The sequence below is a fragment of the Saccopteryx bilineata genome, chromosome 11 (genome assembly GCF_036850765.1).
Source record: "Saccopteryx bilineata isolate mSacBil1 chromosome 11, mSacBil1_pri_phased_curated, whole genome shotgun sequence".
Classification (NCBI taxonomy): domain Eukaryota; kingdom Metazoa; phylum Chordata; class Mammalia; order Chiroptera; family Emballonuridae; genus Saccopteryx; species Saccopteryx bilineata.
This window is the reverse complement of record NC_089500.1, coordinates 60500717-60526508: the sequence shown is the minus strand read 5'-3', so window position 1 is coordinate 60526508 and position 25792 is coordinate 60500717. Positions and strand designations below refer to the sequence as shown.

At 47.3% G+C, this 25792-nt stretch overlaps 1 protein-coding gene across 1 annotated transcript in view; it reads right to left on the bottom strand.

Moving 5' to 3' along the window:
- The window catches only part of IMPA2 (inositol monophosphatase 2), a 46071-nt gene that overhangs the window by 7840 nt on the left and 12439 nt on the right, over window positions 1-25792 (bottom strand). The window contains exons 2-5 of the mRNA XM_066246700.1: window positions 15883-16016; window positions 9325-9429; window positions 7092-7137; window positions 5058-5166 (exon numbers count right to left, since the gene is read on the bottom strand). Coding sequence (XP_066102797.1) covers window positions 5058-5166; window positions 7092-7137; window positions 9325-9429; window positions 15883-16016 — 394 coding nt within the window. The remainder of the gene's footprint in view (window positions 1-5057; window positions 5167-7091; window positions 7138-9324; window positions 9430-15882; window positions 16017-25792) is intronic.

Here is a 25792-nt window from a genome sequence, read left to right as displayed (position 1 = left end):
AAGGTCCTGAGTGGAAATATGTGGGAGTGAATTCTAAAGTAACTAGACAGGAATAATAGAGGCAAAGGAAAAAGAAGATCCAGAGAACAGTGAAAGAAGGAAACAGAGCCAAAAAAAAAAAAAAAATCTAATAAGGCCATTTTTTTCCGAACAGTTCATAGAAACAGAAGAGGGAGCTCTAGAGCAGTGCAAGCACACCAGAAAAACTGTCCTGACACCCACCCACCCACATTCAGGAACATACAGTTCTAGTAGAAGTAAGTAAAGGAGAAAGGATCACGGTGACTCCCATACACAATTATCATAAGGAAGAGGAATCAGGAGCAGAAAAACATCTTTCCAGTCAATCAAAGAATGACAGAAGATTGGTCCACAAAACAGAAATAGCTTTATGTAAAAGAAATAAAGAATATAATATTGAATATCAAATGTAATTGAAAAATAAATTAAAAAGAGAAATACAAAGAATATATGAAAGACTAGCATAACTCAAAAGTAGAGGAGCTAGAGCTTAGGAAAGAATCAGAAAAAATTTCAGATGAGAAGATTAAACTAAAGGAATACAGAATTCATAAACCCAATGTATCATGCTTTATAAAAAATAAAGAACGGCCCTGGCCGGTTGGCTCAGCGGTAGAGCATCAGCCTGGCGTGCGGGGGACCCGGGTTCGATTCCCGGCCAGGGCACACAGGAGAAGCGCCCATTTGCTTCTCCACCCCCCCCCCCTCCTTCCTCTCTGTCTCTCTCTTCCCCTCCCGCAGCCAAGGCTCCATTGGAGCAAAGATGGCCCGGGCGCTGGGGATGGCTCCTTGGCCTCTGCCCCAGGCGCTAGAGTGGCTCTGGTCGTGGCAGAGCGACGCCCCAGAGGGGCAGAGCATCGCCCCTGGTGGGCATGCCGGGTGGATCCCAGTCGGGCGCATGCGGGAGTCTGTCTGACTGTCTCTCCCCGTTTCCAGCTTCAGAGAAAAAATTTAAAAAAAATAAAGAACATAAAAGAGACTAAAGAAAAACCTGATGCCTGAAACCTGTATAATTTTATTAACCAATATCACCCCAATAAATTCAGTAAAAATTAAAAAATAAATTGTGGAAAAGGTGAAAAGGATTCAAAAGAAAATGACATAAAGACAAGGTAAGCAGAAAAGACCCAACATATATATATAATAGGACCCCCAGAAGATAAAATACTAAGCAACCAAATATGGAAATAAACAAATACTAAAAACATAATTCAAGGAAATCTTCTGAGTTATTTTTTCAACATTTTTTTTTTTTTTTTTTCATTTTTCTGAAGCTGGAAACGGGGAGAGACAGTCAGACAGACTCCCGCATGCGCCCGACCGGGATCCACCCGGCACGCCCACCAGGGGCGACGCTCTGCCCACCAGGGGGCGATGCTCTGCCCATCCTGGGCGTCGCCATGTTGCGACCAGAGCCACTCTAGCGCCTGAGGTAGAGGCCACAGAGCCATCCCCAGCGCCCGGGCCATCTTTGCTCCAATGGAGCCTTGGCTGCGGGAGGGGAAGAGAGAGACAGAGAGGAAAGCGCGGCGGAGGGGTGGAGAAGCAAATGGGCGCTTCTCCTGTGTGCCCTGGCCGGGAATCGAACCCGGGTCCTCCGCACGCTAGGCCGACGCTCTACCGCTGAGCCAACCGGCCAGGGCGAGTTATTTTTTAAAAAGGACTCAAAATTACATATTGAAAGGGCATACCATGTACCTAAGAAAATAGACTCAGAAGAAACAACACTTTACTAAGATTACTGTACTCTAAAGAAAGAACTCCTTTGGGCATTCAGGTCAAGTAAAAAACTAAAGTTCCTTATCAGGGAAAGAAAAACTGTCTTCAGAGTTTTTAATAATGTGCTTATGCTAGAGATAATAGAGTCAATTTAAGGCATTCAACACAAGAAAATGTGAGCCGTGTGTTTTACAACCAGAAAAGTAAATTTTCAAGTATAATGGCCACTGACAAACTTATGAACATGTTAACAGTTCCAGTGATACTGTTCTCATGGGCCTCTCCTGAAAAATCACCTAGAGTAGTTCTCAGGTGTGGTCCCTGAGCTTCTTCTGGGAATCTGCGAAGTTAAAACAAATTTCATAGTAACACTGACACCATTTGCCTTTTTCACTGTGTTATTATTTGCACAATGGGCAGACAAAGCCAGGCAAGGCTCCACCTGCTAGGTGGTCACTGCAGTCTTCTCTGCTACACTTACACACTGGGGAATGCCAGTGTCTCTGAAGAAGGATAAACCAGTAAAAACTACTAATTGTACTAAATTTTGAACCCTAAGTTCTATGCATGTTTTTTGAATATTCTGTGTGATTAGATGGGAAGATGAGAACTTTGATGAGCTACAGTTATTCAGAGTTGGGGATTTGGAAATTATTTTTTGAATACGAAAAAGTGAGCCCATCACTTCAACTGGCAAGGCTACCACTGATAGAATTCAAACATTCTAGGAGAAATTGGAATTTGGGAAGACTTCTATCCATCACTGTAGGCTTGACACCTTCCGGTACCTAAACATTTCTCATGAGAAGAGTGGTGATATTAACAAATATGACTTTTTAGGTATTTATAAATGAAACATATCAACATTTGGAAGAGCTCAAAATCTCAGTGAACCCATACTTTCCACATGACCAGTTACAAAATCATGCAGGAGCAAAAGATCCATTCAAAGTAGGAAAGAGCCCAATGGATGTCAATGTAACTAAAAAAAAAAAAAAAAATTCACTGATATGTCATTATATTTCACATGCAACTAACCTTCAAGAAACCACCACTACTTAAGTTTTTTTTATAGCATCAAAGAAGAACATTCTTAATTATCTAAAAAATCTATTCATATATTGCTCATTCCCCTCTTTTCCAACTATTTATGTGTGGTGTGTTTATGTGTGTAAGGCCAGATTTTCTCTGCATATCAAAACAATATATCACAACAGATTGAATATTAAAACAGATATAAGAATCTCGGTGTCTTCCAGTAAGACAGACATTAAAGAGATTTGGGGGGAAATGTAAAACAATGTCACTCTTTTCACAAAATTTTTTTTTGTTTTGGAAAATAAGGTTATTTTTCATAAAAATATATTATTCATGTTAACATGTAATGAGTTATTTATTCTAAAAGATAAATTAATAAGGCCTGACCAGGCGGTGGCGCAGTGAATAGAGCGTCGGACTGGGATGTGGAGGACCCAGGTTCAAGACCCCGAGGTTGCCAGCTTGAGCACAGGCTCATCTGGTTTGAGCAAAGCTCACCAACTTGGACCCAAGGTCGCTGGTTTGAGCAAGGGGTCACTCGGTCTGCTGAAGGCCCACGGTCAAGGCACATAGGAGAAAGCTGCTGGGCAGTGGTCTGACAGCCCCACTGTGGACGTGCAGTTCTAATGCACCACTGAGCAATGCAGGCCGCTGACCGGGAAGCCAAGTGGGTGTGAACAAGAGGTGAGTGTTGTTATAATCAAGCGAAATATGGAGCAAAGTTCACATAAGTATGTTTAATAACATGCTTTCTCTCTACAGAGTTACACAATTCAGCTTGAACTGTTGCCTCTTGGCAAATGTGGCTATAATTAACACCACTTTTTACACAGCCAAACAAAACAGTTCTGGGAGAGGGAGAAATGGGCAGGGCTGGGTCTCCAGCAGTAACTGGTTAGTGCCTCCTGCCGCTTTAGCCTGTCTGAAGCCTCATGTGACCAACTCCCCCAGCGCTCCCCCGGGCAGCCTGTGGAGCCTTCTCAGACAACTTAAGGCCGTCCTGTCTGACCTGTCCTTCATACAAGTCACCTCCCTAACAGGTCACAGCACTGCAAGGAGGACTCCGTGCCATAGCAAACACCTCCCACCGCACCTAGACACCTCCGGTATTGCAGGAACCCAAATGTAAGAAATTAACGAGCAGAGCTGAATGCTGCTGCTCTCCCCTGGATCACAGCTGGGGGCCTCACCTCCTCACCAGGTGATGGCCAGCTAGAGGGCAAGGCACACCTTCGGCCCTCCCTGCCTCTGAGGCCATTTAGGCACACAGGTGTTATCCAAGGGGAAAGAAGGCGGAATAAAGAGAGATGATGGAGAAAGGGCACTAGGAAAGACATTTCTGAGAGAGAAAGTTGAAACGGGCAGAGAAGGGAGGCAGTAAGGAAGGCAGAGGGAGCTCGGAGAGGTGCTGGCACACGAACTGAAGCTGTGTGGGACAGGGGAAGGCATGGGGTGGGCATCTGAGGATGTCCTGCAGAGACACACGCAAGGGAGACGCTAGCAGGAGCTGCTTCCTGCCTTCTCAGACCCTAACATGGATACCATGGACCTTTTATCCAGTCTCCTAATCCACCTGCTCCTAGTCCCTTTGTCTGGCAACTTTCTGTCCTCGATAGTATCTGTCCTGCAAAGTGCTAAAATGTCACCCATTTAATAACTGTGAGAGAAGGCCAAAAACAGTCAGTGAAACACCTAAACCAGCACATTGTTATTGGTACACAGTTACATGTGGATTACGTATGACACAGTCCCTTTACCAGAGCTACTGGATGCTCCTACTCTGTTTAGGAATAGTGGTGACAATGCAATACCTGGGGTGAGTGAAAACATCACTTATGTATATGACTTCTCACAGAAACTGAAGCCAGCTGCAGTTAGTCCACATCCAGGGAGCAACAGACTGCACCTGGGTGACATCCTCCAGGTGACATCATGACGACTGACATTTACCTGAATGCTCTGAGGCCAGAGCACACTTCTGACTGCCCATGGCATTGGACTGCGAGAGACCGAATCATAACTAATGACTGGATTTGTTTCAGCATTAAAGATAAAAGATGTGAGTACAAAATAGAAGACTATTTAAAGCTCCTGGCCACATTCACAAAAACATTAAGATATAGAACTGGCTCAATTTCCAGTTCATCAGGGACATAGTGTCCTTAAGAGACTAAACTCACAGCAGATTTCCACCACTGACTGATGGAAGGGGGACTTTTCATTTCCCACTGACATTTCTCAACCTGAGGTGAACTGAGACGAGCTGAGCGAAGCCCCACCTGTCTCCCGAGAGACCTGCAGCCGCTGGCCGTTGCAGAAGGCACCCTGGCCCCTCCGGCCCGTGTACAGCCGCTCCTCGGTGCAGTGGTAGATCACTCCAAACTCCAGCTGCGGGGGCAGAGGCAGGACAGAAAACAGATGCGGTTCACTGGAGCACAAGGGGACAGACTCAAAGGTGAAGGTGTTCAAGTGTCCTGGGTAATGCAATAATGACATGATAGGAAACACTTTTCAGAAAGGAGTTTTAAAATATCAGCCTCTAGATTCAAAACTAGACCTGGGCGTGAATGCAAGCTTTCTTTTTTTAAAAAAATTACTATATTTACAAATATACTAAAACTAAAAAACTCTATTCCAACTTAACATCATAAGCAAGCATTAGTAACTGAAAGTTACTGAAAAGGCCGAATTGCTTAGAAAGCTCTTTTTTCCCCCTGGGGGGAGGAGGCTACTTGTGACTCTAATCAAACCACATAAGAAGCCCTCAAGACTGCTGACGCGTGAAGAACGAAGAATGAGTCTGCCGTGCCACCAGAATCAGAGCCACAGGCAGTCCCAGGAGGACAGGCAGGAGGCACCAAAGAGCTCGTCCCTGAGCAGCAGCCCCTGGAACAGTGAGAGGCCACAGGCCACAGCCTCCAATGAGGGATGGGGAAAAGAGGCGAGTATGAAAGATGCTACCTGACACCACGTGTTTTTGTGCTTTTCTTCCACTGACTTCTCACTATTCAGGGTTAACAGCAGCAAGTGTGCTTGGTCTGGGGTTAGCCAAGGAGTCAACCCAGACCAAATGCTTCAGGGAAGTCTCAGCTGGCCCACGCTGAGCTTGACCACAGTGGAAGAGACTCCCCAAGCTGAGTAATTGGATTTATTGCTGGGGAGGATGGGTTAGCCAGAACTTATTGAGGGCCTTACCTTCCAGCAATACTTAACCATCCTCCCCTCTCCACCACCCTGGCTGTAAAGGGCTTCCCAAATCCAGGTCAGTCCTAGAATCAGGCTGGACTCAAGGAGCCTGTGGGGGCCTTGCGTGCTGGGGGCAAGCAGGAGGCCCTGAGGCCTTGAGGGACTTGTGAGGAAGTGAGGGACGCATCCCTTAACCAGGGGCCCTCCACGGCAAGCCAGTGTGTGCAGTCACACACACCAGACCATCACAGGGTGTAGCCTGGCAGCTGGGGACCTTGCCTGCCCACAGCACTTTGCTCTCTCCCTCAGTTACTGGCACGGTGGTCATGAGCTTCACCTCTCGGGTGACTGCTACCCCCTACTTGGTTCAATGACAATATTTAACAGAGAAACAAATGAGTAATTAACGCCTTACCCAAATTTCAGTATTAAAATTCCTGCTTATCTTCAACCTAAGCACACTTACTTACCCAGGAATAAACTTCTGTTTCTGTGCTAGGGAAGCTATGCTAGCCACCGAGGATTAAGATGAAAACCAGGTGCTCTAAAGGAGGCTGCCCCAGTTTTGTTTTAAAACAGCTGTGGTAGCTACAAAGAAAGTAAGGCCTTTCCGAGGGTGACTGCTCAGACTATTTAATTAAGGGTAAGCCCCCATTGCCCTCTTGGGTGGCAGGCCTCGGATGTTGCTTAGTTCCAGCAGTCTATGGGAACCCTGAAACAGCCACGTTCTCACACTAATAGCTAGCTGCTAGAGGAAGATAAAGAATTAACAGAATATTGGGATTCAAAATGTCCTCCAAAAATAGTTCTTTTTGTGACTAAATCACACGCCCCAGGGGTCAGATAGACTGATTTGGACAATGTGCTCAGAACTTTCCCTTCCATGGTGGAAACGAGGGCTGGCCACAGAGTCCCAAGCCTGCACACCCAAAACGGGTGCATTTGTTTACTTTCTCAGATTTGAAAAACACATGCTGGGATTTACTAATCATGATTAATGCACAGCACAAAAACAGGAGTGTAGAGGTTGAAACCACAAGGAAGACGACTAGATGAAACCTGAACTGGAGCCTTGGGGACACGAGGGCCTTGGGACCACTGGCCTGAAGGCCCCACCCCCCATGTACCTCTTGGTTCACAGCAAATCCAATGCTCACTGCCACGGTTGGAAATCTGCAGAGGAAAACAGAATGGCTTACACTCTAGAATAAGTGGCCCCTTGCAGACCGACATGCAACACTGAGAACCCATGTGTAGCTGTGCAGCACCTTCACTCAGCACAGAGGGGCCTTTCTAAAGCGTGAGTTGGTTTGTTTTTTTAAAAACTACTTCCCACAATTTCACTGCTTATAAGACAGGCTTAGCTTACCATGTGATAAGATAGCTAACGCTGAAAGGAGCAGTATTCTGAAAGTCATGTAAAACTGATGTAATTCAACAACAACTAAGACCCAACTGAGAGGGAATTGTAATAGGGAACTGCCAGGACCTCCAAAAGGGCCAGAACTGTGTCCCAGGCAGAGTGAGGAGGGCCCCGCAGGTGACATCAGAGGCTCCAGGCCATAGCCTCCACCCAGAGGCTGGCTCTGGGTAACAGCCCTCCTCACCCTGTCTCCCACGTGAGCACCCAAGCAGCCAATAGCAGGCGTGGGCCACAGGGGTGGAAGGCTGGTTGTGATGTCGCAGCTTGCCTGTGGTTTTATTTTGTGATTTCGTTGCTGCTCTACACCTTCGAAGTAATCTGTCCTTTGTGTGAAGATCATTAGTTTAACAACAAAGAGGAACAAGGAAAGGCTAGGTACTGCTAATCTATAGGAAAAGTACAAAGCTAGTCACATGTGCATCTGAGCCCTGACTGCCGAGGTGGCAGCTGTGACGCTGTTGTCACCGGTGCACTGTCAGCCAGGCTCGACTTTAGTCCTGACTCTCAGGGCAGGTCTCTCCCACCTGCTTTAGTCTCCGCACTGCCGCTGCTGGACATGAGGACAAACAGGTCCTAGCTGAGCTGCAGTGCCCAAAGGCTGCCGGACGTCCCGAGGCCAGGAGCATCGCCACGCTGCGGCCCTTGATGGTGCTCTGAACTGTAAGGGTCAGCACCACAGCCTGTCCTCCAACTGATGCTCTCCTCCAAGTTGTCTCTCTGGCCCACATTCCCTTTGGCCCTGGGGCCACTTGGGCCAGCGGATGTGTGGCCATCACTACACCACGGGGCTCCGCCCACCTTGTCGCCACTACCAGCACACTAGACAGAAGTCTCCGCTCGGCAAACACACCTAAGAGGGGAGACCTGCAATTCCACATGAACTCCAGGGTGGGGGAGTCAAGCTTTAGTTAAAAGTACAGTCTGGTGACACTGCTGCTGTCACCAGGTGGCACTATTCAGTTGCCTCATAAGGGTCACTGGTGTGAGCATGACTGATGGAATTCTTAAGATAAACCCCATTTAAAAAAGGGTGATGATTTAACATGCCAGAATTAGTTGACCAACTTACATATAGACATACTGTTTGTGGCCACACGTAAGAGGACTGTAACAAGAGTAAGGACCCACCACCAGCTGTGCTCAGGCTTTCTCACTTTAGGTGAGGAAATACAGCATTTCCTCGGCATCTATGGCGGGCTCTCACAGTGTGGCCCAGGAACAGAGCTGTGACCGCCCAGCCTGCTGAACAGGGTCACGGGATGGGCCAGGAGCCTGTACCAACCAGCAACTGGGGGCTCTATGTGTATTACCACAGAAGAACCACCCTCTGTGGAAACCACGTCACTGTCACTCAGTACTAGAAAAGTGGGTACAGCTCTAACACCTGCCCCACTGGTGACAGCTTCTGGGACCCCTCCCTGTCACCTATCCCCAGTGGCCCCTCAGACCTCCCTACAATCTACTGCTCTTTGGCTGTCATCAGTCCAGTCAGATTAGCCCTGACCAGCTTCTAATGGGTTCCTCATCCCATCCTGTGGTGACATGAGGTTTGCTCCTACTTTCACGGTGGCTCTGGAATGTCACCCGCCATGTGGTCACCTGTACCTTGTGCTCTGGCAGCTGCTGGACTGTACACACTTGCTTCCTAACCTGCTTGCCTCTCCAGTGGTCCTTCTTAATTCAACCCAATATTTTAAACATAATAAAGACAATAATTTTTAAACAAGTGATGATTTCCTACATGCTCACAGAGTCTCTCACAAATGGAAAACCTTATATTAAAAATATCAAGACTTGATCACATTTTTAATGAGGCTATAAGCTTATGAGAGGTTTGCTTGTGGACTCCTGCTCCCAAAATGCTGCTTTGGGAAAGACAGTCTCAGAGAAGAGCACAGTGTAGGCATTAAACTGGGGTGACCCATGCTTGTGCTCACCTGTGCACAAAGTTGCAGGTGCCATCAATGGGGTCAACAATCCAGGTGGGGCTGGGGGTGAGCACGCACTTGGCCCCTGCAGCCGCAGCCTCTTCTGCAATGAACCTGTGGTGGGCAGGAGCTCAGCCTGAGAAAATGCACCAAGAACTCAAGACAAAGCACTTCAAACCGCCTCCAGTCCCATCAAAGACAAAACAGGCACAATACAGAGATTTCATTAGTTTCTCCTCGTCAAACAGAGCAGTCTGTAACAGGCTACCCGTGTTTCCACCTGCCTGCTAGTCTTCCAACAGCAGGACTTAGAAAACACGAGGAGACACTGTGATGGAGGAGTTTTGGAAAAGCATCGGGGAGTGTAAGGGGCCAGGCAAGAGCAAAAGTATAATGAAGAGCCCTGGGAAGCGGGTTTTCTAAAGCAACACTAAGCTCTGTTTTTACTTGAGTCTGGAGGAGCGAAGGCCAGACACACGAGTGGAGCACGAGGATGGCCTGAGAGCAGCTCGGGCTCAGGGTCCCCACTGGCAGTGCCGTGGTCAGGAGACAGCCTCACTGGACCTGAGGGGTAACTGTCACCAAAGCTGACACTCCCCAGGTCTGTATTCTCAACTGCAGACAGGTGACAACTGCATCTGTGCCCACCAGGCCCCACCATCTGGGCTCAACAGAAGCTGACAGTTCTCCACTCTGGCCTCTGACCCAGGAGCCTGGTGTGGGCGGCCCCACAGGGCACTCCTGTCCCCTGGAGACCCAAGGGAGAGGAGAGAGCGGGAGAGTGAGGTTGCGATTACTGTCTCATCTCTCCCTTTGCCATCCTCTACCCACCATCCCTGGCAGCACCCTCCTCGGGGCATTCCGACCTCAGGCCTCTGCACCAGCTGCAGCGGCCCCTGACCTCCACCTTTGTAGTCAGTCCTCTGTAGTCCAAGCTCTCCTAAAAGCATCCTTACGTGAGCTGGCCATCTATTTCCTACTGGGAACCTGAACAAACCACCGACATCTCAAAATTAATCTGTACAAACGAGAGCTCCTAGCTGTCTTTATTCACGTCCATATCAGCAAAAGTCCCCACCAAGGCCCCAGCTGCTTAGGCCGAAAATAAGGGAAGGTATCCTCAGCTCTCTTCCCATCCTCCCCTCCTCCCACCTCCAACCACCCACACCGGCGTGGCATGGTGAGGGTCCCTGCCACGCTGGCTCCTGCTATGACTTCTGGAGCTCTTTTCAGGAGTAAAGAGATACTCTATCTAAAGCAGATAAGACAGTGCTTGGCACAAGAGTGCTCCGAACATGTTCCTAACTGTCATAAAGCCATGTCACCAGCGGACGGTCCATGGCAGGTGCCCGGCAAACGTTTTGCGTGTGAGTACAAGGCCCTGTGAGTTTCCCACCAGCGTCTCATGTCGTGTCCACATCAGGAAAGAGACTGATGACAAGACAAAGACATTTTTACTAAGAAGGAAACATGAGCGACAAGAAATGCTTCATGTCCTACAGCTGGCATGTGGCGTACTGTCATCGCTGTGGTCATTGGGCAACCGCTTAGCCCCTGATGTCTGGACACTTCCTCAGCCTCAGGTGCTCCTGGAAATCGCCTTCCCCAGAGGAGCCGTGGGTCCTCAGGTTTGTCGTGAGAGAACTTGTACATGAGGTTGATATCACATCACTAATAAGAAGGTTTAAATGGAAACCTCTGCCATTGCTGTCCAATCCAGTAGCCACTCTCTACTTGTGGCTGTTTAAATTTAAATAATTTAAATTAAGTTAAAAAAAATTAAAAAGTCAGTTCCTTAGTCTTATTAGTCACATTTCCAGTGCTCTCTGGTCACAGGCTAGTGGCGGCCACAGTGGACGCCTCTGGCGTCACCCGGCTCTGTGGGCGGGGCCGTGCTGTCTGCAGCGCTATGAAGTAAGGCCGAGTGCCTTGCACTCCCACACACTCCAGCAGCTCGGGGCCCACCTCTTCCACGTCAGAGGTTGTGAAGTCCATGCTCTGTGTGCACAGTCATCTAGCCCCTCCGTCTTACAGATCACGATGTGGAAATGTGTCAGGGAATATAATGAGTCTACATTATCATTTTGAGGTTGGCGTTTCCACAGGTAAAGCACTGCGGTTGGAGGTACTGAGTGAGACACCTGAGAAATTCATGCCCTGCACAAGGGCTGCTGATCAGGGAAGCTTGAGCAAGCACCATCTGCCCCCAGCAGGTTAAGTGGGTGCAACCAAAGGAAGTAGGTGCTGGTTTCCTCCTCTTGCTGGGAACTGCCTCGCTATCTTCACCTCCCTTCATGGGCTGTTGGAGCCTTTGGATCAGGCAAGTCCGGGTGAAAGAAGTAGCATGGTGAAAGGCACGAAGAAGTCAGAGGAGCCACACCAGGCAGGGCGGCGACGCCCGAACTCCTGACCGTAGCAGAGAACAGATGATGTGCAGTCCCTCCACGCAGCTGGTCCCACTGCTATTAGCTCAGCCGGTTTCCTTGGCCTAGTCTTCAGGAAGGAAATCTGTTCTCAATGTCTTCTACTGTAGCTACATGGTTTTCCCCTGAAATGACTTATAAAGTGTTCTTAAAGGAAAGGGTCCACACCCTAAGAACGTGTAAGGACAACGTGCCAAAGCTTAAACTGGGCACCAGTTTGATAAAGCAGTACGGAGGCATCACTAAGATCAAGATGGGAATGGAAATGACTCACAGGCAAACCTCAGTTCCCAGGAAACTGAGGAGGAATGTGGAATTTCTTCTCTGAAATTAAACATGATTTTAGGTGGGAAGCTGGTGTTTATTAAAGTTGGAGGGGAAAATTCTGGGGTCTCCCGGCAGGAGGAGGGGAGAGCCTGCTGCAGGACTGACATCTAACATGCGTGTCACGGAGCATGATGGCCTGCAGCACAAAGGCTGTTCAAGGCAGCACACCAACGGGGCTTCTTAAGACACATGGGGCCAAGCAGTCCCTAAGTTCATTAGCGAAGCACGGGGTTCACAGCAGCCTGTTTGCAGCAGCACCATAGTGCTCCTGTTAACACAGCTTTCGCTCTGCACAGAGCTCCTGTCAAGAGTAGCACAAAGTGCCCTTACTGAGCCCTGAACCTCCTCAGCAGTTGGTTATTCCGCCCAGTGGTTCTCTTCCTACCAACCTGCCCAAGTGAAAGGATATGAAAGGTGCATCGGTCACCTCCCTACCTGCTCTGTGCGGTGGGTGGCATTCTGGGCAGGGCCTCCTGGGAGCTAACAGGTGTGTGGACTGTGTCTTCTCTTGCACTAAAAATACCTCATTGGTGTGTGGGGAGCAATGTTGAGATTTGATTCACTTAGACCTGACTGTCCCTGTGTGAGAAGCTAATACCGCGGAGTGGGAAAGAGCATCCTTCAGCTCTCCGCGGAGTGTGGGGACATCAACTTGGACAAACGGAAGTGAGAAAAGAAAAAGTGAGACCTTATTAACAGTACTGGAACATCTACATAAAACCTATAACACAAGTAGAAAAAAACAATGCACGTGACTAAATTTAAGGAGTTCAAGGGCCATTTCATTAGTTTAATGCACGAAAAGAGCAGATGGGGCCTGACCAATGGTGGTGCAGTGGATAAAGCGTCGACCTGGAAACCCTGAGGTCTTCAATTCAAAACCCTGGGCTTGCCTGGTCAAGGCACATGTGGGAGTTGATGCTTCCAGCTCCTCGCCCCCCCCCTCTCCCCCCTCTCTAAAATTAATAAAATCTTTAAAAAAAAGAGCAGATGGGGTAAGGTTCAAAGGTGACAAATTGGAATGATATGTTCTGCTGCATAATATCACTACTCTCCATTCTTCTCATAGTCCTAACTGACGACCAAGAGCATCTGGTTCTTTTCTTCCTGGCTAGTGTCTGCTCTGTGACAAGGTCAGGCCACTGGGGAGCATCTTCCCAGGATGCAGCCCTCCCTCCGCAGCCTCGCCCTGGACACATGCCCCGCTCGGAACACAGTGGGAACGTGAAGGGAAGCAGGTGTCTAGCTGGCGCTGGCCGGGAGCACATTTTTCCAAGTCCAGGACTGTGCTGGGCACACTGCAGGGCAGAGGACGGGGCAAGTGGCTGTGGATGCGAGCAGGTCACACTGCCAGTGTCAACCCAGAACAAAAGGTACAAGGATGGGTGTATATACATACGGTTCAGTGATGCTACTGAACTTTTTCAAACTTGCAGAACTTGGATCTAACTCAAAATCAACTGAAAACAGGTTTAAGCATCCAACACACGCAGACCTGGACGGAGACTGTGGCGCTCACAGGCCTGACCTGCTGGTCTGCTTTCTGTCATCACCACCACACGTCAGCGCAGCACAGGAACTCAGTGCTGGCCGTGTGGGGTCCCGCACTCCCAGGTGAGGAGGAGTCTGAGAAGCAGGGGCATTGCCAAAGCTGGGGGAAGACGTCAGTTGAAACCTTACTAATCTGTGACTCAGTCCATCCCTGTTGTTCAGATCGGGGACCCAGACTTTGGACTTCATGAGTGACTAGAATAAAATAATAAACCAGGAGTCCTCATTGGGTTGTTAAAACAAAACAGTTGCAATCTACCTTTAATATTCATGAAAGGTTAAAATTGAGGAAGGCTATAAGCTCAGAAAGAAAAAATCCTGCCTAAGATAGTATTTTATTTTATGATATGAATGCAATTTTTTCCCATCATAAATCTGTCTATAATCTGAAACAATTAAATGCCAAAAATTCTGATACCTTCTTTTGTATCTTAGTCATTGGTAAAAAACCAAACTTGACCATAGATGTGCTGAAAGTGACTTCATCTGGTTTGAATTTTCTAGGCAAGCTGAGCAGAGAAGAGCAGCCCGCAGCCAGCCCGCAGCCACGGCCCAGCACTGCCCAAGGCAGAGAAGGGGGCGGTGCACAGCCAGGGGCTGGGCGCGGGCCAGCTGCTCTCGGCCCTCGTGCTGCACTTTGGGCCCCACTGCTCCAAACCACTGATTCCTGGTCAGGCGCGTGCCTCCGCGTCTCCCGGGCTTTTTCCAGAAACGAAGGCCTGCAGCTAGCCAGCTGGAGATGCTCCCAGACGAGTGCACCTTACGTGCCGCCTCGGAGCCTGACAGTCCCCTGGTGCCTGTCGAGGCGCTGAGCGGAGGTGGGAAAAGCTGCATTCACCTGTGTGACACACTGGTCTCCATTCTGTGAGACACAATCTTTAAATTAACCTTCTGAAAATGGAACCCACATCCATACTGACACAACAGTGGATCCAAACCACCAGCAACCACTGCCATCACATACGACAGGGCATGTAATTTTAGAATCCGGTTTGTCAAAGGACTGCAATCCTATTGAAAAATGCCAGCACCCTGATAATGCCAGTGTGCCTCACCCACAGGGAACTCAAGCTCTTTGCCAGGACCCCACACAGCTGGCCCGGCCCTCATTTCTGCCATAGCCAACTGAGCCGATCCCACTGGAATCTTGAGAACCAAAATAGTCCCTGAACTGGAAACAGCTGTCTGGTGGCTGCAGTTTTCCTCTCAAAGAATAAAAACAAGCTATATAATTTTCCTGATGTTGTCATTTAATTTAGATTTTAATAAGTTAAAAAGTATAAACATTTTAGAGCTTATAAAAATTATAACAGATGTCAGGGATCCTGACTTCACAGAGAATAAGGAAATGATGGACACTCAACCAAGGAGGTTGTCAACAAAAAATAAATACAGGTCACTGGCAGAGAGAACTGTGGACGGAGCACTGGTGACCCTGAGATAACCTAGCCAGCTGGAAGGAAACAGGAAAGAAAGGAGGCAAGTTTCAACAGCAGCTTGTCCTTCCCTTCAGTTAACCACTCCAAGGGCAAGTCTGGTGCCTCCCCTCTGCTAAACAGACGCTGAGGGAGAGGCCTTGGGAAGCTCTGCTGTATAAGTATCAATACATAGGAACCTGGAACCTGACCATTAGTGATCTACAGACAGAAATCCAACACCTGGGATTCCAGTTTCAGCGATTCTCCATAAGAAAGGAAAGAGACTGCTCACACCCAAGGCACTGGTGCCAAGTCTGTTAAGCAGGACTCTAGGGGTGAGGGAGGGCCTGGGGAGCCCCCCTGAACTCAAGGAGAGCCTTCACAGAGACCTAGGGGCGGAGAGCAGCACTCCCTGTTGCTCGCTGTGGCCTGGCGAGGAGAGAGACGAGCTGGCAAGGGCGCACCATCAGGCTGTGGACCAGGGCCCACCCAGCAGACGGCACAGCAGACGGCACAGGGTCACATCCTTAGGAATCTGTGTGGCACCACCAAGCAACACGGGCTGCCAGGGGGACATCACTGCTCCAAGTCCATCCAGAAACATGGTGAGTGACTTAGCAGAGGGGCAGAGAGCGTCTCCTGAGTATGTGCTGTAGAAGAAGGCTTTTCAGTATTTGTAAAGTAACAGTGACGTGAGGTTACCAACATGGTAGTAGAAAGAATGAAAACTGGGTCAGTTTACCATGCAGTGAAAATATCAGGCAGACGATGAGGCCTCCTGTTGGAGGCCTGGTCTTCTTCCTGATCGCACGCCCCGTGCTGGGTGCTTCCCTGAGCAGTACACCTACCTGTGTGAAGGAAACCTCTTCTGCAGCTCAGAGATAATCAGATCCTCCACAAGGTGATCTGTTTCTGTCACGAGATCCACAGCTGATGTTTTTGTTGAGACGTGCTTTTCCTCAGAAAGGGCTTTCCTGATGATCTGGAATAAAAATCCAGGCCGGGAGGTGAGCTGATCAGCACCCCCTGGCCCCAGAGGAGCTCTCCAGGCCCCCAGCTGCCAGCTCCAGCTTCGGTGAGCACTGCGCGCAGCAGGGGCTTCTTCCCTCTGCGCTCACAGACAGGCCGTCAGGCGAAATATTACACCCAGGACTACCTGTTTGGTTTCTGTGAACTTTAAATACCCACTATTCTTTTTATAAGAATGACAGACTCACTTTTTGAAGTTATTTTGCTCTCCTTGTGAAAACAATTTTCTTTTAAGGAAAAGAAAAACAATGGTTTTGAAGAACATGAAACTTCATCCAATGTAAGATGATATAACACACCTTCGATGCATAGGGTACCATGATTTCAATTTATGAGATTTCAGTGTAAAAACTTATTTTTCCTAATTCACTTTACAAATCACATGAAATGGAATAAATATGCTCTTGCATCCAAATTACAAATGTTCTTCCTGGGAAAGCCAAAGTGTACTTCAAGAACATGCAGCTGCCCGGGTCAGGGTTAGTGACCATGCAAGGGGCCCTAGCACAGGAACAAGCTCTGGTGCCCAGCAGCCTCACTGAGCTCTCAAGGCGGAGCTCTGAAGATGTGTGGGCCACCAGCACATCCTGTCTAAACCCACTGTGGCTAAATACAGTGGCCAGGAACAGGGCACCCAACCTCCAGTACCTCCGCCGGCCGACTCTGGTTCCAGGAACCTGGGAAGACCCTAATAGGAGGGCAGGTAGAATGGTCAGTCAGTCACAGGATGCTTTGGAGAGGTTTTGTAAAATCAAAACTACTCCTACTCCCGCTCTGGCCTGGTATTTTCTGTCATTTCTTATCACAGTGACAAAGTTAGAACACCTAAAAAGGTCTTCAGACCTTTCCTCCAAAACGACACCACTCCAAGATCTTGCATTTCTTTCCAAAGCACCTCAGTCACTCAGCTGCCCAGACTTGACGCCTTTTGCCCATCACGACTTATTCTCCGACATTCGATAAGCACTGCCCGAGGACCTTTTCATGCCCTGCCTGTGCTCCACACTGATGCAGCTGAAGAGGAGGGCAGGAAGAAGCTCACCGGAGTCTTCACACAGGAGATGCTCACACGGAGTTTTAAAGAATAAGCAGGAGAACCTTCGAGACATCGAGCAGCCCCCTGCTCGATGCTTCTCATAGTGGTCCCCCATTCTAGTACTGGCCTAAACAATACTCAGCTAGACAGATTTTGCATGGGTTTTTTCTCATCTTAGACACAAAAGTAACATACAAATTATAGAAAATTCAGAATGTAATGCATTTTGTAAGCAATAAAAAGGACAAAGCACATAGCAGTTATGCATAACGCATTAGCCAAATCGGTCCCGTTCATACTTCTGCGCCAGCCCTCAGACTGTCTGCCACATGGGCCTTCCTGTTTCTTCTGTTTGCAACATCTTGCTCATCACTATCAGGCTCATCTCCTTAAACACATAGCAATTTACATAGCAAACTCCCACCAAATCAATCTCCAAGAATTCCTTGTTTATAAATAAGAAACTCCTCAAACCTACCTAATATAGAACCTGCCCTGTCCTCCAGGAATCCCTAAATTTTGAGTTAGTCCAGACCTCCTGCACATAGGTCATTTGTATCTTGTATGACAATTCAGTGGTGGGGGGCAGTGTATGTGGTATGGGTGTGGTTTATATGTGTATATATATGTGTGTGACGCATGGGGTGTTTTGGTATATGTGTGTCTGTGAGGATGTTGTATATGGTTTGTGTGTGTGTATGTACACATATAGTTAGTGAGGAGAAATACACTCTAACCAGAGGACGTGCCACCAGAGCTTCTTAAATATTAATGTGCATGAATCACCTGGGGTCTTGTTGAAGTGAAGACTGTGGTGAAACAGTTGAATTAAATGTGTGTTTTGGGGTCTGAGATTTGCATTTCTGACAGGTCTCTGGTGACACTGATGCTGGGGCCACACTTGAGTAGCAGAGGCTGGAGCAGGCTGTGAGTGAAGAAGGGTCCTCAGGAGGCTGGGATTTCCTCCACCCTGAGAGGAGACAACTTCGTTTTCTCTTGTGCTATACCCACGTGCAGTAGACATACATATACCTCAAGATCATGATTCCAACCCTCCACTCTGTATTCCATATGTAAAAGCTGGATTGATGTGTTTTAAACAAACATCAGCTTGTATCATTTTAGTGGTAGAACTACCCAATGGCTTCCACTGCTCTTAGAACAAAGCCCCAGGTCCCACGTGACGAGGCCCTCACCACCCGCCAATCTCACCTCCCAAAGGCCACCCGCATGCTCGCTTTCCTTCTGCCGCTCCGGTTTCCTGGCTCATCCCAACAAATCTGTTTCTGCCCCAGTGACTTCGTATTTTCTGGCCTTCTGCTTGGCACTTCTCACCACCTGAAATCATTGTTTCATGGTTGGTGAAAGGTCTCTCCCCGCACAGCAGTTCCGGGGGAGCAGAGTGCGCTCCCTTCGTTCCCTGCCACACCCCTAGAATCTAGAATTGTACCTGGCAGAGAGTAGGCACACAAAAGTCTGAGTCATGGATAAAATACACATTAGCTTGCTTGAATAGATTCTGTACTATTTTATCCAGCTGGACCACTCATGTTTGTATGAATACTACCCACCTTGGTCTTGTGTATGTGTGTGTGTGGTTATTTTTGTTTTTGTTGTCCCATTAAAAAGTCCTACTGTGCTTGGAGTCTGCCACCTTCTGGCCTCCACCTCCCTGGCCTCCCTTCTGGAGCCAGTTTAGATCTGCTTGGCAGCGCTCAACTCCACTCTCCACACCACAGCCAGAAGAGTTTGCTAAAACTCCAATTGTAGTCATTGCTCTTCCCAGCATAAAGCACTCAATGGCTCCCTATTACTCCAAGGATACAGTCAAAATCTCCGTGGAGGTGGCATGCAATGGCTTCTGAAAGTTGGCCTGTTAGCAGACAAGCTGACCCCAAAAAGCCAGTCTCCCCTTCTTCCTTTTAGCAACAGCAGCCCATTTAGCAAGGTGCAAAGCCACCTCAACAGTCTGTACCTCTCTGCCTCTCGTGCAGGTAGCTGTGACCTGTGACCAAGTTCTGCTCAAGAGGCTGTGAACAGAAGTGATATGTGCAACTTCTGAGTCACATCTTTATAAGGCCACTGTTTGCATTTCTTGCTCTCTTCACCTTTGCCGCCAGGTATGACATGGGCATGATGGTGAGAGGTCAGCTTTGGTCACGTGGAAAAAGAACACCTCCTTAGAGCAACAAGCAAAAAGAAACCTGGGTCCCTGAGTAACTACACGAAGCACAGACCCTGCTCCCAGACCTCTAACTGGACTTCTACAGGACAGAGAGATCTGCCTTGCTTCTGTCAGTGGTCTCTGTGAGGGAAGCCAAGCCACCACCCTGACAAGTGTAGGCCTCATTCACCTTTGCATTCTCATTCCCTACCCCTCCTTGCTGCATTACTATTATGCTCCAGCCAAACTGCATCATTTACCCTAAAGTTTCCTTCTAACTGAATGGTCAGTCTTCCTTTGGCCCCTATGTTGGTCTCTTTTTTTGTGACTCAATTCAAATGTCACCTCCTTTATATGGTATCTCTAATTTTAGGGGGGGGGGCAGAGCCAGGCATCCATCCTTAAATGTGTTCCTAAGGCATTTATGTAAACCATATAACTGGCCCTTTGGATTCTACAGCAGTCCACTCCAGCTGGTCTATCTCTGTATCCACCTCCCACAATCATGTTTCACAGCCTCTACGGGGGCTGCCACACAGTCATGTCTCAGGGAACATCCGCTGAATGAATTCAGATTTCTCGGCTGCTACATACTGAGCTCATGGGTCACTGAAGTCTGGAAGACTTTTTAGCAAGTGCTCTTGTGAAGTCATCTCTATCCTCACTGGTATTTATGCACTTGGTCTTACAATCCAAAATACGCACAACTCTGTGTGTGGGGGAGATACATACTCAGGGGTGGGATGTGGGGGGCCAGCTGGGGAATTTCTAATGTCAAAGGGGCAAACTTTCCAGAGGAACCAAGCCCCTAGCTACCAATCATACAGAGAAAGGCAGATTTATGGATTCAGAACGAGCATGTTGTATCGTGGTTTTTTACAGTACTTCTTTTCTGTTTTTATTAGTATTATGGTTGTGCTATGATCATTATGATGTGGCCTGTATCCCAAGGAAGGCACCGGCTTGCACGTCCCTGTGCCCTACAGCAGCAGGCAGGCTCACAGCCCTGGAACCTGCAGCACAGGACTAGGGCCAGCCCTCCCTTACTTGCTGCTGCTCCTGCAGGCTCCAGCTCACTATCCACTCATCCAGTAACACACCTTGATATTGAGATTGCACCTTGAATTATTCCCTAAAGTATGCTGCCCTTCTCACATTGCTACCATCACTTGCCTGCATTGCTAAAACCACCTCCAAACATCTTTTGGTCTTGCATCCCTGAAGAGCTGTCCACCCTGGGCTGAGTGGCCTCTCCGGAAAACAGATCTATTTCTTGGTACTCTCTGTGGCTTGTTGGGCTCACAAAGAAGATGGCGGGCCTGTGCCTGGTGTGAGGTCCTCCACAACCAGCCCTGGCAACACTGGACCCCACGGCCTCCTGACCCGTACCCCGTGCTATGCTCAAGCACTCTGCGGTGTTCTCCCTTCTGTACCTTTATGTTCTTTGTGCCTGCAGTGGCCGTCCTGGGTCCTCCTTCCCATTTGTCCTTGAGGACTCCGCTCAAGCACATTTCCTCACGAAGCTGTCTGTGTAGCCCTCCGCCCATCCACCCTGTACGAGGCCCCTTCTCTTGGGTCAGTGGTTCCACAGCACTGACTGCACGTCAGCTACTGCACAGACCTTGGTGTCTCATCACTGTCCGGCAGGGGCTTGTCTCTTCTGCTAGACCAGGGGTCGGGAACCTTTTTGGCTGAGAGAGCCATGAGCACCACATATTTTAAAATGTAATTCCGTGAGAGCCATACAACGACCCGTGTACATTACACATTATCCAATAAAAATTTGGTGTTGTCCCAGAGGACAGCTGTGATTGGCTCCAGCCACCCGCAACCATGAACATGAGCGGTAGGAAATGAATGGATTGTAATACACGAGAATGTTTTATATTTTTAACGTTATTATTTTTTTTATTAAAGATTTGTCTGCAGGCCAGATGCAGCCATCAAAAGAGCCACATCTGGCTCGCGAGCCATAGGTTCCCGACCCCGTGCTAGACTGTTGTACTTCCTGGGGACAGGAGCTCTGGTTTTTTTCATCTCAGTAGTTCCAGACCACCCTTCCCTACCACACCAAGTAGGTCCTACTCTCCCCCTCTTGGCCTCAGGAAAGTAGGGCAATATTCATTGTAATGGGACTTTGCCCAGTTTATCTGGTGGATTTCCATACGTGAGATCACTATAAAAATTAGCTTCCTTTCAGTTACAATGAGTTAATGGTAGTAGGGTAATCTGAAAAACTACCCCAAACAATATATAGATTCAATGCAAATTCCATCAAAATTCCAATGGCATTTTTCACAGAAATAGAAAAAACAATCCTGAAATTTATATGAAACAATGAAAGTCTCCAAATTGCCAAAGCAATCTTGAGAAAGAAGAGCAAAGCTGGAGGCATTACACTCCCTGATTTCAAACTATATTATGAAGCAATAGTAGTTAAAACAGCATGGTATTGGCTACAAAACAGACACACAGATCAATAGAACAGAATAGAGAGCCCAGAAATAAACCTACACAACACAGTTAATTAACTTACAACAAAGGAGCCAAAAATATACACCGGGGCAAGGATAGTCTCTTCAATGAATGGTTTGGAGAAACTGGATACATGCAAAAGAATGAATCTGGAATACTGTCTTATACTACACATCAAAAACTATCTCAAAATGGATGAAAGACTTGAACTTAAGACCTGAAACAACAAAACTCCTAGAAGAAAACACAGGGACTAAAGCTCCTTGACATAGGCCCTAGTGATGATTTTTTTGAATCTGACACTAAAAGCAAAAGCAACAAAACAAAAATAAACAAGTGGGACCACAACAAACTAAAGAGCTTCTGCACAGAAAAGGACACCATCAACAAAATGAAAAGGCAACCTACTAAATGGGAGAAAATAAATACAAATTGTATATCTGATGGAACTATATTTAGAACATATAAAGAACTCACACAACTCGCCTGACCAGGCGGTGGTGCAGTGGATAGAGCATCAGAATGAGATGCGGAAGACCCAGGTTCGAGACCCCCAGGTCACCAGCCTGAGCGCAGGCTCATCTGGTTCAAGCAAGGCCCACCAGCTTGAGCCCAAGGTCACTGGCTCAAGCAAGGAGTCACTCGGTCTGCTGTACTGCCCTGGTCAAGGCACATATGAGAAAGCAATCAATGAACAACTAAGGTGTCGCAATGAAGAATTGATGCTTCTCATCTCTCTCCCTTCCTGTCTGTCTGTCCCTATCTGCCTCTCTGTCTGACTCTGTCTGTTACACACACAAAAAAAGAACTCACACAACTCAATAGCAAAGTAACAAACAACCCAATTAATAAATGGGCAGAAGATCTGATTAGACATTTTCCAAAGATTGTCAACAGGTATATCAAAAGATGCTCAACATCACTAATCATCAGGGAAATGCAAAGCTATTACCACAAACTTGTTAGAATGGCTATCATCAAAAACACAAGAAATAAGTGATGGCAAAGATGAGGTGAAAAATAATTCTCATGTACTGTTGGTGAGAATGTAAATTGGTGAAACCATTATGAAAAACAGTATGATGGTTTCTCAAAAAAAAAACCTCTCTCTCTCTCTCTCTCTCTATATATATATATATATAGCGAGAGAATATTTTATTATTCAAGTAAGCCAGTACTGGACTCAAACAGGCCTGCCCGTTAGCCATAGCTATATATATATAGAGAGAGAGAGAGAGAGAGAGAGAACTACTACTACTATATGGTCCAGCAATTCCACTTCTGAAGTAAACAAAAACTCTAACTGAAAAGATATCGGCGCCCATTTTCACTGCGGTATCATATACAATAGCCAAGACATGGAGGCAACCTAAGTGTCCGTCATAGGATGAATGGATAAAGAAGCTATGATATGTATAACCCCAAGCTCATAGTGGTGGTTGTAAGAAGCAGGGGGTGGGAGGCGGGTGGGAGAAACTGGATTGTTATTTTGTGTGAATTGAATAAAAAAATGTTCTAAGTGGCAGAGTGGCCAAGGATCTAGAGCTGGACTGCTGAGTTTAAAAATAATAAATAATAATAAACATTTTAAAAATTGGAAACTAGTTCTTCATGAAAAAAATGCATATGAAAAATTTCCCTGACTAGAATGTAATTCTTGTTTCCACCAATTTCATAACATCAATAGTGGGTATTGAAGATAAATTTACAGTTTAGCATCAGACGCTCTGAATTCATGCTCCACTTGGGAGACCTTGGAGGAATTACTGAGCTTCTCAGAGCCTTAGTTTCCACATCTGTAATAAAAGTAGTTATCTAAGACACTGGATTTATAATAGTCTTGGCACACAAAATAATTTTATATATACAAAGACCTTCACCACTCTAAAAGAGTTATTTGTGAGAACATGTATTTGACAAAATTTAATGACTTATGACCAAAAAAACAACAAACCCTACAATGTACAAATCTCTAGAGATGCTAAAATACTAAGTTAAGAAGAGTTTAATTAATAAATTTTCCTACATGGAGAGGAAAGGCAGCGAGAGAATATTTTATTATTCAAGTAAGCCAGTACTGGACTCAAACAGGCCTGCCCGTTAGCCATAGCTATATCCACAGGGCACAGGACTGGGGGGCCGCCAGGTGAGTTACCTGCTGGAAAGCGTTCCCATGACAGATTCCTCTCAGTCTTAGAGATTTTAAACATTCTCATTCTGCAGCAATAAGTTAGTGTAAGCTGGTTTTTAATTAATGTTTTTCAGGTACTCACTAACTATGCATGCACTTCACAGACCTGACCTGGGTCTCCCCCTCCAAATAACATTCTGTTAATGTTTAATATATAAACTACAGCTTTCAGTCACTAAATTTCGTATCTAAAAGGACAAAATCAGCTCCAGCATCAGAGACATCATTCAATGTCACATCCAAATGCTTCTTTCGTGTTTGTACACCAGCTTCGCTCTGTTTACTGTCCTCAAGCCTGCCATAAAATTGTCACCCATCACTACAGAGCAACTTGTGTGTGCCCCAGGACCCCAGAACAGCAGGCCCAGACTCTGCCAGAAGTGGGGTTTCTGATAGGCAAACTCTTCCCTTTTCCGATCAGGAAAACGTCACTACCGGAGGTATGGTCCTGATGACACCGACACATGTCAGGTTCTACACTAATTTGAACACAAATGAATGTAATGTAACGGCTAATATTGTGTGTTAACTAAATTGTGCCATGAGGTACCCAGATATTTCATCAAGCATTAGTCTTGGTATTCCTGTAATGGTGGTTCTGGATGAGAATAACATTTTAATCAGTAGTAAAACATTGCTCTTCATAATGCGGGAGGGCCTCACCCGATCAGTTCAAGGTCTGAAAAAAAGAAAAAGACAGGCCCTGCTCTGAGTATGAGAATTACCCAGCAGACTGCCCTTGGACTTCAGATGCAATTTCAAACGTTGCTGCCTTCGAACGGGGGCACCGGCTCTCCCTGGGTCTCCAGCCTGCTGCCCACACTTGCAGACTGGACTAGCCGGTCTCCAAATGGCTGTTTCCCTGGAGAACCCTGACTAACACACATGACAATCAATAAAACCTACGAAGTAAACAGACCCCCAGGTAACAGGGTGGCCATGACGTGGCACAGTGGCCAGCATTCACAGTTAATACATCGCAGATGACTGAAGAACCTAACCTCGGGGAAGAGGAGGAGCTGGGTACAGTGGAGGTGGGCCACGGACACGGGTTCTCCCGGGCTCCCCTGCCAAGGGGTCTCAGGCTCTCCACTCTAACTGCCTCCCTCTTCCGCTTCATGGCTGTTTCCTCAAATGTGCCATCTCTGCTTCCTAAACTCCCTCCACCCCTCCATCCCGTGTTCCCTTGCACCTCAGCACTCTGAACCAGCCCTGTCCAGTGCCCAACCAGCTCCCATGCCAAATCCAGGGACCCTCTTCACCCACATCTCAGCTGCATTCTCGCTGTCATCTAAGCCTCCAGACCAGGCCTCTGAGACCACTGTCCCCCTTTCGTGCTTCTCCCTCCGATCATGTTTCACAAGAACTCAGGAGCTGGGCTCTCTAGAGATCGCACCTGTTCCATCCTCACAACGTTTGTGCTCACACTTGCTGAAGGCTTACTCTATCCCAGGCATCGTTCTAGGAAGTTCATGCATACAACTTTATTTGATCCTCACAATAACTCTAAGCCTCTAAGGTAATAATTATTACTATTCTTGTGTTAAAGATAAGGAAACTGAGGCACAAAGAAACTATAAAAGTTGTCCAAGGTCACACAACAGTAAGCGCAGGAAAAGGGATTCCAATGCAGGTACTCCAAATCTCCCATCACTAAATGGAGCCAGCTCTTCCAAGCTGTGGTCAACGAGACTGACAGTCTCCGAATCCCTCTCTGGTGTAGTTTCCTCTAAAGCAATGAAATCTACCCAGTTTTCCAAGCAAGAAACCCAAAGTTCTTACTGCTACCTCTCCTTCAACTTACAATTCATCACCAAGTCCACCCAACATGCACTTAATTAATCATCAAGATTCACCTTGGTC